This window comes from Nanorana parkeri, unplaced genomic scaffold (assembly GCF_000935625.1).
Source record: "Nanorana parkeri isolate BGI_ZX_2015 unplaced genomic scaffold, ASM93562v1 scaffold88, whole genome shotgun sequence".
Lineage (NCBI taxonomy): Eukaryota > Metazoa > Chordata > Amphibia > Anura > Dicroglossidae > Nanorana > Nanorana parkeri.
In genome coordinates this window covers 839,245-859,124 of record NW_017306356.1, presented here as the reverse complement: position 1 = coordinate 859,124, position 19,880 = coordinate 839,245, and the positions used below count along the sequence as shown (strand labels likewise).

Below are 19,880 nucleotides of genomic sequence, written 5' to 3'. Positions count from 1 at the left end.
ACGACACAGAGCCATTGCAGCGTGGAAAGAAAAACCGTCAGAAGGCCAAGTGGAACAGTGCAGGGAGGAGGAGAGCCATCAGGATGCTGAGTGGGATAGTTCAGGGAGGAGAGCTCAGCTCCAGTGACAAGTGGGAGCCAATGTTTGTGCCCTGCTCTCCATCTCAGGATGGAGAGCACTGCACAAACACTGAACAATCAGTACTGATCGCTTAGGGTTTGTAAAGAACTAAGACCTCAGTTATGAATGAAAAGGAAGTGCTATACATCACTTTCTGTTCATTCAGGATTGTGGATACTACCCCCTTCAAGGGACCTATGCAACCTAGTTCCTGATACTTGGCCTAATTGTCCCACTCACTGAGTGAATCTGCAGAGACAGGGCAGGCTCGAAGGCAATTAAGCAGCTCTGGACCTGGAAAGAGCTCCACAACTAACTAGAATGGAGCCTGGAAATCATCCTGATCCAGCAGGATCTGGACATGGTACTCCAGCTGAAACTAGAGATGACAGCACCACATACTGCAAATCGAAGAGACAATTCTCCAGCAGCTATGTAGATTTATTTACGTTTTCATGAAGATAGAGCGGTAGCAAAAAAAAAGGTTGTATTTAACACAGGACAGCTGGTGGTAGGAATGGTTATCCTGGGCTGGCGTAGAGGTATGTTTGCCAGTCTCCAATCCTCCTGTAGGCGGCAGTATAACCCAAAGTTTAAAGAACTGTGTGCCTCAATGGACAAAAAGATTCAGATGGGTGCCCACTCTACTTAACGACACAAAGCCCTCATTCACACAGGAATTGGCCCGCACGTACAGCTCCGTGCAGGCCTGTACCGAGCAGCTCCTAGGAAGGATAAGTGCTGCGTGTGATTAGTACGCAGCCCCCGTCCTTCTCTATGGGACTACATATGCCCCCCTATGCTCATCTGCCCTGCTCATCCGTGCAGGTGAGCGTACTCGTACGCCAACAGGTTGGATCCTGTCTGCGTCCGAGCCAGGAGACACCCACCCCTACGGACCTGCACTTGAGGTGAGCGTAGGGGGGCGTATGGCCGCGTAGTTTCATAGAGAAAGACGCGGGCTGCGTACTAATTACATGCAGCACCTGTCCTTACTTGGAGCTGCTCAGTACAGCCCTGCACGGAGCTGTACCTGCGGGCCGATTCCTGTGTGAATGAGGGCTTACAGTGAACTGTAAAATCAACTGCAGTGCCAGTGTATGGGATAATGGATGTCAAGACTGATGGTGTTATCCTCATTTATCAGGTCTGTGTTGTTCATAGCAACCAGGATTTCTCTTTTTTTTTAGCATGGTATTCTCTTTTCTTTTTAAAGCATCTACTGGAAAAATGTAGTTAGCATTTTTGAAAAATGAATTTGAATGGGCAATATGAGCACTGGAATATCTAGGCAGTTATGCCTAACCTCTAAATTGCAGACACATACAGTATGTTTACCTCCCATCTAAGGCCTACACACTTTGCAAGTAAAAGCATTTCCTTTATATTACAAGTACAGTAAAATTTTTGCAAATTTAATGGTCCTAGAAAAAGCATTTAGTTACATTTTATTTTAAAAGCAGCTTAACCCCCCTCCTCCACAAACACACAGCATCTGCAGGCTATACTAAGGAAACACCTTGCTGTATTCCACAGCTAGGTAAAATTATGATGACGGCTATAGAAATCTGCCGTTTGCTGCAATAATTATTACTAACAGAGGAGGGAGCAAATGCCTGCAAAAGGGAAAAAAACAGCACATTTCAGCAGCAATAGTCTTTACCAGCCCAGCCTAGGAAACTGTACAAAACTGCATGAATTACAAAACAATATAGATGCAGAGTCCTTGCATACCTTTGGTTTTGCACAGAGACCAAAGTCTATTAACTTCAAGTTCTGATCTTCATCAATAAGGAGATTTTCCTATAAAAAAGAAAAATTGAAAAAAAAAAAAAAGGGCTTTTACACTATGCATTCGTGTCACAAGGATGTGCATTAACTATAAAAACCAAAAAGCTTAGAAAAATCAAAATCAAAAAGAATCACTCACTGGTTTGAGATCTCTGTGAGCATAACCCTGACTATGGATATAGGTGACAGCAGATACGATCTGTCTGAAAAAAACCCTAGCTTCTTCTTCAGTTAGTCGGTCTTTTGCAATAATGTAGTCAAATAATTCACCGCCAGGACAGTACTGCAAGAAAACAATTTTAAAAAAATATTTAGGCAATGCAAGCTTTGCCATTTAGCACAGTAGTTATTCACCACTTTGTTCCTGTTGAAGCATTGATTTTAAAAAAAGGGACTGAAGTCTTCCATTAAGAGCATATATAAAAAATGCAGCATATAAAAAGGACAAGAGGTTTAAAAGGCCATACACAACCCATTCATATACAAAGTACAAATTTGTAAATTAAATATAGTCTAGTAAGCTTGTAAAACTAGGAAAATGACAAGCGAACCTGTGCCCACACTATGCACACTAAAGTATTTACATATTTTGTACATATGCCCTCAATCTTTATGTAGCAATAGTAATTGTGGAGAAGTTTGTTTTCCAAGTAATACAGATTGATTTTTTTAACCCTGTTTAAACATGGTTTATTGCTCTCAAAACAGTTGCACAAAATTCACAAATGTATATTGTTTGCATTCATACAAAAGATAACAGTGGGTGATAACAGAAGAAAAAAAAATTGAACAAACTTTCAAAGTTCACACACAAACTATGATATTTAGGTGGACAATTATACCTCATACATAACCTTCTCTTATGGATAACCTGATTTATTAACCTCTACTGGAATATGATAGTGGAAAGATACATTCATCCACCCAATCGCAATAAACAATGTTCCAGTAGGAATATTCTGGTGTAGTGTGGCAAGCGATCATCCAATAAACCAAATTTTGGTCATGCACAAAACTAGAAGGCTTAGTAGGGTAGCAAGAAAGTAGTTCCTTGCTTCCAGAAATCAGCTAACTGGAGTACTCCAGATAAAAATCAGCTTGGGTAAGCTTATACACTTATGGGTGACCATATTTGCCATTTAGGGCTAATAGGGTAGAATTCAAACCTTTATGGGCCTGTGATCTCAAAATGCCTATTCGGACATAGTTAAGACATTTTATAGATTTTTGTATTTTTAATACAAAAGGAACAAGTCAACATTATTTCCAATTGCATACAGAAGTGCAGAACACCTTCAAGTTACACATTTAATAAGGTGGCAATTCTATGAGATTTCCATAAAGCAGAGTCAGAGATAATACATACCTGTAGCTCCTCATGAATTGGTTTAGGTCATAGAGAGAAAATCAGACAGACCCTGAGATGATACCAGTCATTCAGCTCCATTCATGGAGATGGACAATTGTGGGAATGGTAAAAGCAGTTTGTGAGGGAAGAGTTTAGGGGCGTCTAGAGAAATGACTGTCTTATACCCAGTATATGTGTCAAGTGGGACTCTGAAGAGTAGTATCGGGAAAGACCCATTAAACTAGGGGCTGCAACAGCCCTGCTAAAGTTAAAAAAAAAAAAAAAAAAACTTTGGGAGGGCCATTATTGCCTTTTCCTTGGGCCTCTAATGTGGTCTAGTAGTGCCCCATGCAAAAGCAGAAAACATCGAATGGAGTTCTGAAAACAAAAGGACTTGAGTACTATCTCATGTGAGTGAGTTTATAGGAGCACTTGGGGGGGAATAATCTAAAAAAGACTGATTCTGTGTTGTACAGACAGAGGAAGTTTAGACTATATCTGGGGGTTAGAGGCATAATAGTCAATGTCTGCTGAAGTATTCACCAAGTTTTCCTACAGTATGCATGACAGAAGTTGAGGGGACCAAATCATGTAGAAATATAGTATTAGGACATCAGCAAATAGCCTTAAACATTCAGTTTTCCTGCCAAGTGTAAACTTTCCTATTTGTTGGACCCAGTGGCTGAGACCTAGACCTCTATAGCAAATAAGAGCATTTAAATGGGTCATCCCGTCTCATGCACTGGTGGAGGGGAAAAGGGGAGAACAGGCCATTAACTAGAATATTGGATTGAAGGTAAGCATAGATTAAATTACAAAATTTGAGGCCCAGATTAAAAACGGGCAAGTCGGGCCTGCATTCTATAGTCAAAGGCCTTTACTGCATCTGAAAAGGCCAAGGAGCTTACGTCCCAAGAGATGTGCCGTCACATAAAAGTATAACTAAGCAGTTTGAAACCAACTGAAACACTTTAGATCCTTTGTGACCTTTGATAACAAGTCACTTTACAGTACGAGGTAGAGAGGTTAGGGACCTCTTGTTTTAAAGCTCTTTTACTGCTTGTTCAGAACATGTAAAAAATTATTTTGCTTTGCCTAACTTTAGTGTCATAGCTCCAAATACACTATAGCTACCCTTTAAAATGACATTTTATAAAAACACAGCATAATACAAGAGGTACCCATGAATAGTTTATCTGTGATCTTGTACCCTGATGTTAGATGGCCTAGTGTGAATGGGAATCTTATATGGTAAAAGAAAAAAAAAAAAAACGATTGTCACCTCAAGCACCATGAAGATCTTCTTTGGAGTCTCGATTACATGATAGAGTCTACAGACATGTTGGTGGCTTAAATTCTTCATTGCATCAATTTCTGTTTTGACTCGAGGCAAATCATCCTTGGAAAAAAAATTTTTTATATCTACCATCAATAATATCCATGTATAAAATCACCCACAGTCAGTGTTAATGCTTACATTAAAGCTCAAGTTTAGTTCATTTTTTTTTTCCTTATGCAGTCCCAAGGAAAGGTGTGCCCTATATCCTGGTGCCTGCTGCTTATTGTAGAAATCTTTTACGAGTGCTGCAAGATACCCACTACAGTGCAGAGTCTGAAAAAGTTGTGCAACTCGTCCGGGTCCTTCCTCTTCCATTCATAGAAGTTGAACAACTATTTTCTATAATGCAAAATTACCTGTAATTGGGAGGAGGGGCAGATGAATGACCAGATCCAAGAAGTGGGTGTGCCCCCTCATTGCGTGGTTGCCTTTTAGCCAGAATTGTTAGTCTTAGGAGTCTAAGGTTCTGTGGTGGAATTGGACACCTGATTGAGACCTGGAGGCAGAGGCCAAAAGGAAACTAGCCTATATCTCGATGGCTGTCCTGGAAGAAGTCTAAGGTTCTGTGGTGGAATTGGACACCTGATTGAGACCTGGAGGCAGAGGCCAAAAGGAAACTAAAAAAAAAGGAACCTTTTAGGAGACCCCAAAATCAGAAAGCTTGGAAGCAGGTTTAGCTTTCTTTTTGCGAAGCAAACTCTTTCCACTGGTAACCTCCAATATAGGCATCCAAAAGACGCGCCAAAGAGTCACCCTCGAAGGTCACCCTCTCAGCGAGTTTCATGCAGGCAGGTTCTGCCGACCAGCACTTAAGTCACAGGATCACACGCAATTGGATAGAAAGAAGGGCCATCCTGGAGACGTGGGGTAGCAAGTCCCCCAACCCATCAACACAGTAACAAAGCTCCAGCTGCTAGAGAACCACAGGGTCCATGAGAATAGAACCAGGATCTGTTCTTACATCTGGCCAAGACTGCCAGATGTGGGGGCAACAGCAGGTTGCAGCACAGGCCCTCTCGATCCTGTCTCTGCCAGGACAGGGGAGGGGCTGGATTCCCCCCTCCGCCAGCGCTGACTGGCGGAACGGACAGGGGAGGGTACAGCTGGCTCTGCCTCTAGATAGGCAGAGCCAGCTGTCAGTCGCGCAGCTGGGCGGATCCAGACAGAATTGTCGGGATCCACTTCAGCGCCTTTGTATACCGCGAGAAGCAGCTCAGTGCTCGCCGTATACTGAGCCTAGGGTGACGGGAGCACGCTAGTTTGTGTCCTCCCATTACCCTAAGGAGAACTATGGGGAAAAGCCTTAACCCATAGTTCTCCTTAAAAAAAAAAAAAAAAAGGTACTTGAATGCATTTTTGAGATTTAACTCCTGAGTTAAGCGACACTTAAAACAATGCCTTCTTCAGATGCAAAAGGATAGGCAGGTTTATTTCTGCTTCATGCGAACCATCTAACATACGTGCCAATGGATTACAATTCTTGTTTCTATGTATAGTTAATATCTATTTGTATAGATAAGGGCAAGCCTTTGGTGTCTCTAATCTCACTGCTGGTTGAAAATAGACTCCGCATAGGCTGGGAAAGAGAAGGTTTTTCTATTCATGCCAGGGAAGATACTTTACTCAAAATAGTAACGTGACTGACTTGGTAATGCATTTATGTGCTATATTTATTGATGAGAAAAGTTAATTTGACTGAACAGATGCACTCACTGCAAGTACAATGCATAAATGTTTCTTGCCCCCTAGTGTGTCCAAAACACTGAACCAAAATATCCCTGAGTACTACAATGGAGAAGCCATTAAGCTCTTTTTGCCAAGGACTTTATCCCCCCCCCATTCTTGAAAATCAACAATTAGTAATTCAAATAAAAACAGAACAAACTGTATGGATACCCCTAGGGAATCTTTGTCCATGATTTTGATGGCCACTTTTTCACCAGTAAGAAGATGGGTCGCAAGCTTCACTTTTGCAAAGCCTCCTAAAGAAAAAGAAAAAAGGTAAATAAGAAATAGAATATATATATATATCTATCATTTGAAGCAGAACAAAGTTTTCTTCAGATTAAACTGTAAATTCTTGCTGAGCTCTACTCCAGGTACTGAAGTTAGCTGGCTTTGAACACAGGGTTCATTAAATTAGATATTCATTGTAAATGAAGAAAAATCAGTATTTTTTACCTTGAGGGTACGTATACACCCATCAGCCCTGTCAAGAAGGTTTTGAAAGTTACCGCTCTGAGGCAAATGAAGAACAAGCTTTTGCTCTTATAACAAAATGTGTTCCTAGTTTTTAGATCAAAGAAGATACGATATCACCACAATGGTGTCAAGGAAACACATCTCCACCTAAGCTTACTAGCCAAACCTTAGGGGTGTAATCACACACCAAGTTTTTCCCCTATAAAAATACATCTTATTACTTGTTGATCCTGAATGTAGATACATTGTTTTTCCACAGTGTATGTGAACCCTTTTCTTTGTTAAAACATTTAAAAGCATGTAACATACAAATATAAAACAAACTATCAAATATAAAAAAACAAGCCTTCTAAATCCCATTTTATTCCTTTTCTTTTTTGGACAAATGGTCACATGACCACTATTCTTGGCTGTATCCTGGGCACTGAGGAGAGGGAGCGGAGACTCCTTTTAAATATCAGCAGCTTTTGTAGATGTCACATATCCTAGCAGCTGTCACTCAAACCTGTGCAGGGCTCAGCAAGGAAGGTAAGGGTTTTTTTCAGCAGTCAGAGCACAGGAGTACAGGTACACAGAGTTTGCATGGCATCCGGCAGCTCCCAAGTAGAAGACAGAGATGCAAACCGACCACGTTAGGACAAATATGCTTCTGCACATAGCATGGTCACAAGGAACAGGAAGGGGGTGTTAATGAAACAGACCGGCAGGATTACCAGGCATGTAATGTATTTTAGTGCTTTTATAAAAATAAAAAAAAAGCAACTTGCCAAGTGCATTGTTGGGGACAAAAGGAAAGTAATCTCCAACTAAGTGTTTATATTAGGCTGAACAGGCTACCTATCACAGCATTGCACAAAACATGAAAAACAGAAAAGCACACAAAAAAAAATGCTATGTGAATGCTAGAGATACAGACCATCATATATACAGTTTATATTGCCCATAGTTTAACATGGAACATATGGCCAATTTTTATATTTTGCTCCAAAAGCAGAGTTTTAAACCAACAGAATGCCAATACCATTGTGGTTTGGCAAGTAAGATCTAATGAAAGCGCTAGTAATGGGTCATGCTACAATTGCACTAATCTATTGCAAAATGTGATAGGTGCTCCTTAAACAAAACTGTACTGATTTGTTTCCCTAAACATGTCCCATAGCCCTAATGGCTTGGCTCAACTAGGATTCAAACTGTAGCATTTTCCCATCTGATAACAGAAAGAAAGATGGCAGCACTTCAATGTAAAAATTACAGTAACTACTTATTTTGAATTTAAAAACCTACCTGTCCCAATAGTGTTATGTAATTCATAATGTTTTAGCAGCTCCTCGTAATCATCGACAGCCATGCTTGCAATTTTGCTTATGTTAATGAAGACCTACAAAGTAAATGAAAAAAAATTAAAATATAATACATATTATATAATTATTGCTAAACTACTTAATTTAAAATGTTTAGCTTGTGCGCGTGCGTGTAGTAGAAAAAGCAGGCAAGTGCAGATCATGCATCTATTAGCTGCATGATCTTGATCAGCTAGTTAAAAATGACCACAACATACATTTCTAGGTCCCGTCCATTTATCTATATCCAGTTTCAATGATTTCCCAAGGACTTTAAACAAGTAGCACATGCAGGTGGGTGATGATATACCCATAGGTTAATGGAACGGAACTTTAAAGTGGAACCTTTTTTCAGTGTTTGAAGAGCAGCAGTATTAGATTCTTTGTCAGGTTGCTCTTGAGTTTGCATATGGCCTCCAAAGTCTTGGCATTTTTGAACCATTAGCAATTAAACAACTTATCAGAATCAAGAACCCCAAGTACATATTGTTGATGTCAAAAGGTTCCTAACAGACTAAGGATTAAAAATGTAAACCTTTACAGGAAAAATAAAATAATATAGGCTGAACATCCTGTGGTAAGCTCTTTAGGCCTCATTTACACACAACGCAAGCAAAATTGTATATTGCGTATATACGCGTCTATAAGAGCATATATGCATGCACTATTTGCATTCCCAGAATGCATCATTCCTAATGGAAATTTTATTGAACAATACGCATATATACACGCGCAAAAATGCATATGCGCGTAAAATACGCAGAAATACGCATCTCGGTTCCATTCTGTTTTTGCGCATATATACGCTATGCAAATATACGCCTCCATACGCGGCTATGTGTATGGAGCCATTTATTTGCATATGGTACAATACGCATGTACGCGCGTATATGCGCGGCAGTGCGAATGAGGCCTTAGAGAAAAAAAGATAATATACAGGGACTTTGACATAGCACCCAAGAAATGTTAACTTACTACTTACTAATTGTTATATAATGTTTACATTTATATTGTATAACCAATTGATAAATTCATGGCTATAAAAAAGGGGGGAAGGAAGGTTTATAAATTGAAATATATCACAATCTAATACCCGGTGGTGCATCTTCTATAATAAATAAATTCAAGAGGCGCACAGATGTTCAAAATGTAAAAATCACCCGAGTACACATCATTTGTATTTTATCTGGCAACTTTAAAAAAATATATAATTATGAATTTGAGGTCTCGAGATCCAGATACTGTACCCAAAAACTGAAGGTTAATTACACATTAAGAAAAAAAGAAGAATATTGACTGAAGTGAACAGTCTCTATGCTTACTAAATCAACCCCATTATGTGCATACATTCAGCTTGAGCTATTGAGTTATGCAAACAAGCTTTTCCCACCTTTAGCTATAGTCATGTAAACAACCCAAAGAAAGCTCCTCTTGCTGACTCTAAAATAAAAATTCATATGCAATATTTAATCCATAATATTTAGAAAAAGAAAATGCTAAAAACATTATACACTCCTTATAAAATTGAGCCTCTCCCAGGTTGCGGGAGAGCAAGTTGACATTTGTTAAAGTGTAGAAGAGAAGTAAGAAAAAAAACCAACCCTACGCTAAACTAAAGTCACAAGTCACTTTGAGCTTTGTCACACTCTTTCTTCCCAGGAGAACATCTGTACCAGTCTCCAAAACCCTCCAACCAGCAAACAGGATGAGGGGAGAATTTATACAGAACAGAGGCTTTAAACTTCAATGCCTCCAAAAGATGCTCAAATTTTCATTACTAAGAGAACAGTAGTTTTCACCTCTCCTTCAAAATGACAGGTGAAATGCAACTATGAAATTATGGCACAGAGGAACTAACATTTACATATGTGGATTCAAAAATATTCTAGGGATGCACCAAAACCATTTTTCCCCAGTCAGAGTACCGATACTTTTCCTCAAGTACTCGCCAGTTACTGCTACTTTTTTTTAGCATCATGCGACAGTTTTTGTAAAACAATACAAACCAATGCTTTTAGGACAGAGGTGGAGTGCCAGGACCCGGTCCCAGCTGCAACCCTGGTAGTTCTGCCACTGACTTCAAATCCCAGCAATACATTATATAGTAGGGCCAGGAATGAGGAGGAGATGTTCGACTGGCCGGCGCTCTTAACAGCCACCGCAAAGTCCCCTGCAAGCGTGGGAATTTACAGCAGCCGAATCATTCGAAAAATTAAAGGGCCAGTATCTGCTTTTAGCATCAGGACATTTTCATGAGTACACGTGAAAATGCCCAGTATCGGTGCATCCCTACTACATAACCTTTTGCTGGTGCCTTTATGGCAGCATACATACATATGGATGGTGTTCCGCCCTTGACCAACCCAGTACGGATCGGATGTCATGGAAATTACTGGACCCATGTCGGTCTATGGGGAATAGGATGTAAATGGACATGTGTCCATTTACATCAGATTACACCCAGGGCCCAGTCACACCATATCCAGTGCGTTCCGATCGCATAGACATGCCATTGACATGAATGGCAGTGCCATTCATGTCGATGGCACCGTAGACACGCCTCCCCACCTGCAGTGCGATTGTCCACAGCTGAACTCGAGGTAAAGGAATGCTCTCCGTTTCAGTGCCTGATCTATGCGATTCAGTGCGTTCTGGGCTTGGACTGGACAGGATATCGTGTGACAGCACTCAACCCAGCACGATCAGCTTCAGCAAAACAGATCTCTGAACGGTTTGTTTTTACGGACCTGGCCGGAGTCGGGTGTAAACAGACGCCCGCCCATTTACACACGGCTGCCCATAGGCTAAACACTGGGCATCCAATTGGGCCTGCTTGAAAAACCTGACAGGCAGAGCTGATCAAACCACCCGCGTGAAAGGGGCCTAGGACTACATACCCTGAAAGTTCATGTTTTCGCATTGGCCACTCTGTCACTGCCCTAGACCAGCTGTCTGCACCAAATTCATCTACACATGCACATGACACTTTGCACAGAGGCTTTCATAAACAGTAACAGTTCACATTTTGGGGTATTGAGACATTTCTTCCAACAGGACCAGCCAGGAATATTTCCATATACAGTCGGGTCTCACAAGTAGGCCCACGCCCTAACAGGTCTGCCTTAAGGTGCCCATACACTGCACGATTATCGTACGATAATCGTATGCGATCGGGTTTTCGTACGATAATCGAGCAGTGTGAACGGAGACGTGCGACCCTTTCTACTGTACGGTCGCACGTCTTCTGTCGAACCAGCATGTTCGAAAACCAGCCGGGAATCGTACGATTCTCGGCTGGTTAGAACGGTGCTCGGAAGATAAATGCTGAACGGGCCGGTGTGCGCACGCGCACACTGCCCGTTCAGCATTGCGGTCATCGGAAGCCCGCCCCTCAGGAGGGCGGGCTTGCGATGATCGAGAGTGCGATCTGCCTGTCCAAGATAGGCAGATCGTACGTTTTTTTAATCCCTTTACAACCATCGCAAGACTAAAGTCTTGCGATGGTTGTAGAGTGTATGGCCACCTTTAGTGATGAGCCAGTTCCCCTGAGTTCTCTCAGGTGTGCAGAAAACGGTGACCGAGGAGAGGCTCATTCCCCACCCTGCAGCTATATCTCCCAAACGGGCAGGAATGTTCCCCACCGCAACTGATTGGGCTGCAAAGCTGGGGTGCTGGTCACAGTTTCGAATGAGCTTGGCCAAATTTAGGTCAACTGGGTTCGCACCAAGCCCAGGCTCATCAATAAGCTTCCCCAGAGGAGAGCCTCTGAATACACATCAGACTTACCATTGCCACGCTAGAATTTTAAAGTAATGACTCCCTAGCTTCACCTAGAAGACATAAGTAATACCCCCCTCAAGAGAAGGCAACACCCTGTTACAACGTCACTACACAGGCATATTTCGGATACCACTCCCGTATAGCAGGAGGCACGTTGCTCTAGGAAGAAAGCAAGCAGTTGGTGACATCACACACATACATGGAAGCACATTCCACCTACGCAGGTGACAGCGGCTCCTGCTGGGAGTTACTGTCAATCAACATAGGCAGGAGGCATGGCCACAAAACTGACAACGGAAGATAAAGACATGTGATGTGCCGACCTGTAACTCCCAGAAGTGATCACAGGGACACTATCTGACCACACCACCACATCTTCTCCATGCTTGTCATGCTCAGTTAACAAAGAACGGGCAACTGACAGGATCACCAGGTATTTAGCACCAAGTGAATTTTTAAAAAACATTACAGACTACATTCAGCAAGATCTGCAGGAGCAACACAACACACATTCAATCTTATTTTTTGGACAAACATACAACTGTAAACAAATCTAATGCATATGCAATAAGCAATGTGCATGATTTCTACATCAGGCACACAAAGGGGGGAATTTACTGGAATAAGACTGGAGCAGATCAAATCTGGAGCACCCATGCATAGTAACCACTCTGCTTCTATCTTTCATTTTCAAAGCTTAAAGGTTTTAGAACAATTAGCACTTGCAGAGGGGCTACACCTGCAATGGTAATTGCTTGTTTTGGTCTATGGCAGGGGTCTCCCAAGGCTGGGTGACACCCGGAGCGGTTAGCGGGAGTCAACCCCGCCGAGATGTCATAGTGCACGCGCCGCGATCTTCTGATACCTGTTGGCAGAGAGAGGAGGGGACAGTCACCCGGCGCTGGGTCCCCTACTCTCTCCTGATATCTTTTCAGAGGGGGGGGTGACACCAAAATGACTGCCAGTCATTTTGGTGTCACCCCGGTGCGGGCCGCACCCCCCTTGTGACGCCACTGAGGGGTATGCAAACTCCAGCACTCCAGCCCACCGACAGCCACAGGCATGACTCCTGGAGGAACATGCATGAGGGGATTTGTAGTTTCACCACAGCTGGGAGTTTACCTACCACTGGTCTAGGGGCTCAAATGACAAAATACTCACCTGATCCACGGTCCCACAGCCTGATCAACACTGGGCTCCGGCGGTCTAAGCGCTGCTGACATCATCAAGTCTATTCACGTGTATTAGACATAAAGATGCCGAGGAACATATCACAGCCGGAGCAGAAGGGTGAGTGATCACAGGACCGAGGATAGGGTGGATATTTCTTCTGTATTTGAGATCATAGGAGAACAAATGAGCAATTAACCCTTGCAGTGCCAGGGTAGCCCTACTGCAAGGGTTCATTTTTCTAAAACTTGGAGTTCTTTAAGAGAACATGCTGCCGAAGACAGAAGCTGAATGTTTACTATGGAGAACTGCTCCAGATTTAGGAAAAATGTCCCCCACCCCTTTGTCTTTTTCAGTTATTGACCAGCATGTTGCAGGATAGAATGTCTTGCTCTTCTTCAGGGAGTCCCATTATCAACTGTCATCTCAGACCTTCCAATAGAACATTGGCATTGACTAATGCCAGGCAATCCACCCAATAAAGCAGTCAGGTGTTCATTGTATCGTTCAGCCCAACACAATGCCAGAGGCTCCTACAAACTGGGTAAGCGAATACACAATGTTACACAAATGCAAACAACAGATGACAACTCTGTGTGTAAAGACTTGATGACATGATTTGGGCTTTACGTTAAGACTAATATTTATCCAGCCGATCATGTGTGTTCATACTACAGATGAAGCCATTCGAATCTAATAAATGGTTAGGATCTAGTCACAGACCTGTCCTGAGAGATGGCGCTCCTCACAAGCCGATCAGCTGCAGACCCGGCCGGACAGTCATCAAACAGCTACTAGTACTAATATCGCTGACAAAACAGTAGCACACGAGCTCAATAGGGAGTGACGTCATGAACTTTTAAATCTGCCGGGGAACACCTCCAGCTTCCGGCCACGGAGTTTCCCAGCCAATGAAATCAAACCGCTGGAGTGAGGCGCTTTGCATGCTGGGAGGAAGGTCGGACTTTGCTATGAGAAGATGTGGGACTTAGATTGCCATGATAGTGGTGGCAAGAAAATGATTTGTATTGTAAAAGTATGCTTCATGCTTATTGGGCAGACATTTGAAAATCGTGTTATTGTTATGTGACCTTAATACCGACTCTGTACGTGATGGTAGTTTATACCTAGAGTAGTTACTTAACATGGATGTGGCTAAATCATTCATTATTTTTAGATAATTTCCGTTTTATTAAAGTAAAACTTAAACTTTATTTCAGGTTTGGGTAGAGTGGAGAGGGACTAGAGCCCCTGTCAGGTTTTTATTGCTGTCTGTATCCCTTTTAGGGAGATTCAGCCTCCCTATTTGTCCTAATGGCCTGTTGCCTCTGGCTGCATCTCTTAGGCTTGGTTCACACCCAGGCATAGCGCGAGCGCGCTTTGCGCTTGCACACGCTTGTTCTCTGCGTTTGCTTCGCATCCCCTATGATTTCAATTAGAGGTGCACCGAAATGGAAATTTCAAAACCGAAGCGAAAGGAAACCAAAATTTTAAAAAATATCAGACCGAAACTGAAAATGTTTTTTAGTTTAATTTTTTCATTTTTTTTTAATAGTTTATTTATTTTTTTATAAACTAAAAATCTAAAAAAATGTTATATTTATTTTTATTTATTTACTTTTATTAAATATTTTTACTTTACTTTTAGGGGCTTCAGGGAAATATCGGGGTCTAAGCAGACTGCTAATATTTCCCTTTTGAAATAGAAAAAGAGATTGAGGACACAGAGTCCTCAATCTCTTTTTCTGCAGCCCCTGTTATCAATGAACAGGAATCCTTTATACTGAGTGTTCCTGTTCATTGATAACATGAGGACAGAGTATGGTTACTATAACTACAACTATGAATGAACAGGAGGTGATGTAGATCACTCCCATTCATTCATAATTGGGCATATAGTAACCATACTCTGTCCTCAATTATTTACAAGCACTCAGCGATCACTGAGTGTTTGTACCTCGCTCTCCTTCCTGACACGTTGTCACGGGAGGCTGAGCGAGCGGAGCAGGGAGGAGAGCTCAGCCTCCCGTGACAGCGTGTGCTGTCTCCGCCCACACACCGCTCTGCTGGACTGTGGCAGGAGGCTGAGCGGTGTGGGAGGAGAGACGCCGGCCACTCACAGCGCTCTCCTCTCGCAGTGCTCGTCAGCCTGTCACACTTTCTCTCCTCCCCGCTGGGACACAGAGCAGCGCCCAGCGGGGAGGAAAGAAACCTGGGATGCATCGCTGTATCGGCAGGAAAATGACACTATCGGCGGCTGATATCGGTGCACTTTCGGCGGCCGATATCGGTGCATCCCTAATTTATAATGCATTTTTTATGCGCATTACCGCAATGCCTGGGTGTGAACCAAGCCTTAGGGTCACCAGGCGGGGGAGGGGGGATGGGGTGTGGCTGTGCCTGCTGCCCCCTTTGCGGCCAGAGTGTCCCAAGTTGCTAAGCTCCTAGCAACCAGCGACTTTAGTGAGCTGGGTGGGACGCCGGACAGACCCGTAGGCAGAGGTAAACCAACTCGCCCAACCGCACCCCTTTTCCCACCTCAGAACATGCTCCGCTAGCAATCCTCCCCCACATAGAAACATGCTTCACTAGCACACACACCCTGCTACCTCAGAATGAATGTAAATCCCAAATATAGAATAGATGGGAAATCCACCAATAGGCACACTAGTTCTGCTTGGTGGCAACTAGTGATTTCCCTAAATTTTGAGGCTCTTTGTGGCTATGAGACAGGAAGTGAAGGAAAATCTCTACAATGGGACACAGATGGCAAAAACACTGACATGGGGTAAAACCCTCCCCTGTCCAAAATTAATTGCTAATCACCAGCATCCACCGATGCGCTTAGTGTTTCCTTTTGCTGACACCTACATCACTACTGTAAGAGCCACAACAAAATATAGAAGTAGCCCCATGTGATATTTGCCCCTGGCACCCTGGTTCACTTTATTTAGTTAGTCACTTATTAAAGCTGAGCTAGCTATAGATGTTCTATTTATTGATGAGATTCATCTGGTTCTTTCAGGTAATCATTGAGCAGAACTTCTATCAACTGATCGGCTGGTTGGTGATTCAAGTTTTGGCTGGAAAACAGCTGTCCAATGTGTGTAACCTTTCCCCTTTAGGGCCTGTTCACACGACGTCCGTTTTGTGCGCTGACCGGCTCCGTACGCTGCTGCACTCAAAATGCATCCCAATGTATCCCTATGTGTTTTATGGGCTCCAGTTCTCACGTGCGCAGTCCGTTCAGCTTACGACAGAAAAAATACTGCATGTCACATTTTGTCCGGTCCGGAAACGCACGAACGCACATGAAACGCAACGAAAATGCAACGGAAACGGAACGGAAACGCAACGCAGTTGTATTCTTGCTCCACTTATTATGATGTCATCAACGTTGACAAAAAATTAACTGTCAGCATCCGGACCGAAAACGTGTCAAAAACGCACTGCATCAGCAGCTACACGTCTGCTGATCAGCACCTGATCAGGACCTGATTTCATGTGAACAGGCCCTTATATGTTTATATATTTGATTTTTTTTTTACAAGCAGGTGATGTCGGAAAGGTTTACTCTGCTAGGTAAAGCAGAGTAAACCTTTCCGGGGCAAAATGTTTCTCTCCAAGAGTTCGACTCGAACATCGGCAGTTCGTGTGCAGGTGCAAGACTTTGCCCAATCAGGGCACAGTACTCTGTAAGAGCCATGATTGGGCAAAGTAATGATGACTTTGCCCAATCATGGTTCACCTGTCAGATGCCGTACAATTGTAAACAGTTGGGTGGAGCTAGCTAACTGTCACCGCTAGCTCCGCCCAATTGTTTATATTTTGCCAGCATCTGTCAGAATGCCATTCTGTGGCAGGAGTTCGTCACGAGCAGACGGGTCGACGAGCGTCAGGTTTTTAAAAAAATTATTTCTATTTATTTTTTCTTGTTTTATTTTTTATTACGTCGAGTTGTCGTTGTCGTGGACAACGCTGGATGTCGTGATTAACCCTGGATTTTGGCGGTGGATACATTTATTTATTTTTGTTAAATAAAAGACTAGTCAAAAACTTTTTTTTTTTTTCAATTGGGGGGGGGGGGGAGGCGCATTTGGGTGCCCCTTTATTAAAGGGGTACTCTGATGTGAATAAGCCCTCTGCCCGCAACCCCCACAACCAACGCCCAGGGCTTGTGGGGAAGAGGCCCTTGTCCCAATTGCCACGGGACAAGGTGCTTCTACAGGGGCGCCTGGAAATGTAATTTTCTGATTGGCCGCAAAACCAGCTCCATGCTCCCTCCCGGTCCAATCAGGAAGCGCGCGCAGGGGGGGGGGGGAGTCATTACCTGCCCCCTGGCTTCCTGTTCCTGATTGGATGGGCAGCCAGCTCCATGATCCTGGTGGCGAGGGAACAAGGAGCCGGTTTCCCGATCAACCAGGAAGCCAGGCAGCATGTAGTGACTCGCCTCTGATACCGATACTAGTATCAGTATCGATGCATCTCTAGTTTTTAGAGATCAGCATCAAATATAGAGCACTTCAATACATTGGTCCACTTACCTGTTTAGGATTTCAGGGCTTTTTTATATCTCAAATGTAGATAACAGACATTTCCCACACAGGTATTTTCAGCATATCATGTGAAGATTGCAGTCCCCTGCTTTGCTGATAGCAGCCAACATTTCCTTTAGGAAAATGGGGGGTACTACTTTTAAAGCACTGGTGCCAAGGAAGGGGTCCCAGAAAGGTGGGTGTATGTGCCTTCAACCTATATGCCCCCTTCCTGGTAAACAGTCTTTTCTGTTAACCAGTTCACAGTGTATGCAGGCATGAATATAAACTATGGATAAAACAGTCAGATCACACCGAACAGTGGGAGTGACGTAAAGGGGAATGGCTAAACGTGATACTACTTGCTCTTTCAAATGTCCAGAGATTTTGATCAAATTGCATTCTCTCTATTAGCCAGCAGGTGGGGCTTTATGACCTTTCATAAGTTTTTCTTCTTCTTATACAACAAAAATCCTATTGTTTACAGACCTAAAAAAAATCAGCTAAAATTTACACACAAAAGTATTTGAGTCAAAGCACTGCCCTTCTGGAAAACTCTGTCAGACCCTTTGCAATATTGTATACATTACTATACAGTATATAGGATGTGCAGAATACCTGCTTCCTTGCTGCACAGTGTGGTTCCTCCTACCATGTCAATACAGGATATACAAGCAGAGGTGTATCTACCACAAGGCAACAAGGCATTTACATTGGGCGGCACATTTCAGAAGGATGGCAAAAAAAACTAGGGATCCACCGATACTGGGCATTTTCAAGTACTCATACTTTTGAGAATGTCCCGATACTAAAAACGGATACTGACACTGTCATTTTTAAAATAGATTCGGCTGCCGTAAGGTCCCACGCTTGCAGGAGACCTTCTGGCAGCCTACTGGGGACCTCACGGCACCTGTTTACAGCACCAGCCACAAATCCCATCCTTCTCCTTCCTGGGGAACCCTGCAGCCCACACAATCATGCAGAGCCTGGTGAGACACCGCAAGGCCATGGTCAGACCCCGCACAGCCCAGGTGAGCAACATAGAGCATGTAGCTTCATATTATTCTGCATTGCTGTATAATATATTGATGGGATTTCTAGTCCTCTATTGCTGATGGTATTCTGCATTGCTGTATAATGTATTGCTGGGATTTGTTGTCCCTCTACAGCTTGAAGTCAGTGGCAGAACCACCAGGGTTGCAGGGTTTGCACCTCTCCCCTCTCCGATCCTTCAGCGCTGAGTGGAGGAACGGACGGGGAGGGGGCTGGAACAGCTGGCTCTGGCTCTAGATAGGCAGAGGTCGCTGTCAAACAGCCAGCGGGGTGGATCTGGACATTATTGATCCATCTCGGCAGCGGCGCTCTCAGTATATAGCATGCCAAAGCTTGCTATATACTGAACTTTGTGTCACAGGAGGACATTAGTATATATCCTCCCGTGACCCTAAAAAGAACTATAGGATAAAAAGTTTACCCCATAGTTCTCTTTTAATGTACAGAGAGGAAGAGGTGGAGCTCCAAGAGGAAAACGTGGAGCCTAAAGAGGAAGCGGTGCGGTTTACAGATGAAGGGGCGGGTCTTAAACAGGAAGGGGTGGGGTAAATTTAGATTCGGGGGTTGTCCGAGTTTAGTCTTGCCTAGGGCAGCAGAAAACCAAAAGACACCACAGTATACAAGTGGAGAATCCACAGCATGATGGGGGTAGCAGATATTCAAACCATTCAAAGAGTCAAATACCTGCAGTTTCCAACATGTGGCTCATCATAAAAATAAATATATTTTCTCATCTTATACAGGCTACCAGTGTAGAAGTGGTGGCAGGTAAAGAAAGAATTGAGTTACCCATATGTGCATTGTTCAACCTGCAAAATTTCTGTTCAGCCAAGAGGGTGACCATAATTTCTCTTTTGGGGGTACTTGTAGACCAATAGATTAAAATAAAGCAAGACTTCAGTGGATCTTTTATGCCCCATACTTCCTTTTGCATCTTTCCGCTTACCCATCTCTTTAACTGGCCTCCTCTACAACCAATAGTGAATCACGTAAGGGGGAGGGCAACCACAGAACATCATTGCTAGTGGAATATTAGAGCTTCCAAGGTTTTGGTAGTCTCATGACCAATGTACAGGAGGAGATCATCTTATGGTGCCTTATGTGCATAGTTTTCTATTTACAGTAGTATCACCTCTAAGCCTCCAGCTTGCTGACTGGACAGTGCAGGATGCAAGTATGATTTGATTCCCATGCTTTTT

At 43.2% G+C, this 19,880-nt stretch overlaps 1 protein-coding gene across 1 annotated transcript in view; it reads right to left on the bottom strand.

Moving 5' to 3' along the window:
* Window positions 1-13,984, bottom strand: part of MELK (maternal embryonic leucine zipper kinase) — a 43,595-nt gene extending 29,611 nt beyond the window's left edge. The window contains exons 1-6 of the mRNA XM_018552428.1: window positions 13,814-13,984; window positions 8,085-8,178; window positions 6,495-6,580; window positions 4,542-4,658; window positions 2,051-2,194; window positions 1,855-1,923 (exon numbers count right to left, since the gene is read on the bottom strand). Of these exons, the coding sequence (XP_018407930.1) occupies window positions 1,855-1,923; window positions 2,051-2,194; window positions 4,542-4,658; window positions 6,495-6,580; window positions 8,085-8,148 (480 nt within the window). The 5' untranslated portion in view covers window positions 8,149-8,178; window positions 13,814-13,984. The remainder of the gene's footprint in view (window positions 1-1,854; window positions 1,924-2,050; window positions 2,195-4,541; window positions 4,659-6,494; window positions 6,581-8,084; window positions 8,179-13,813) is intronic.
* Between the last annotated feature and the right edge of the window lie 5,896 nt (window positions 13,985-19,880).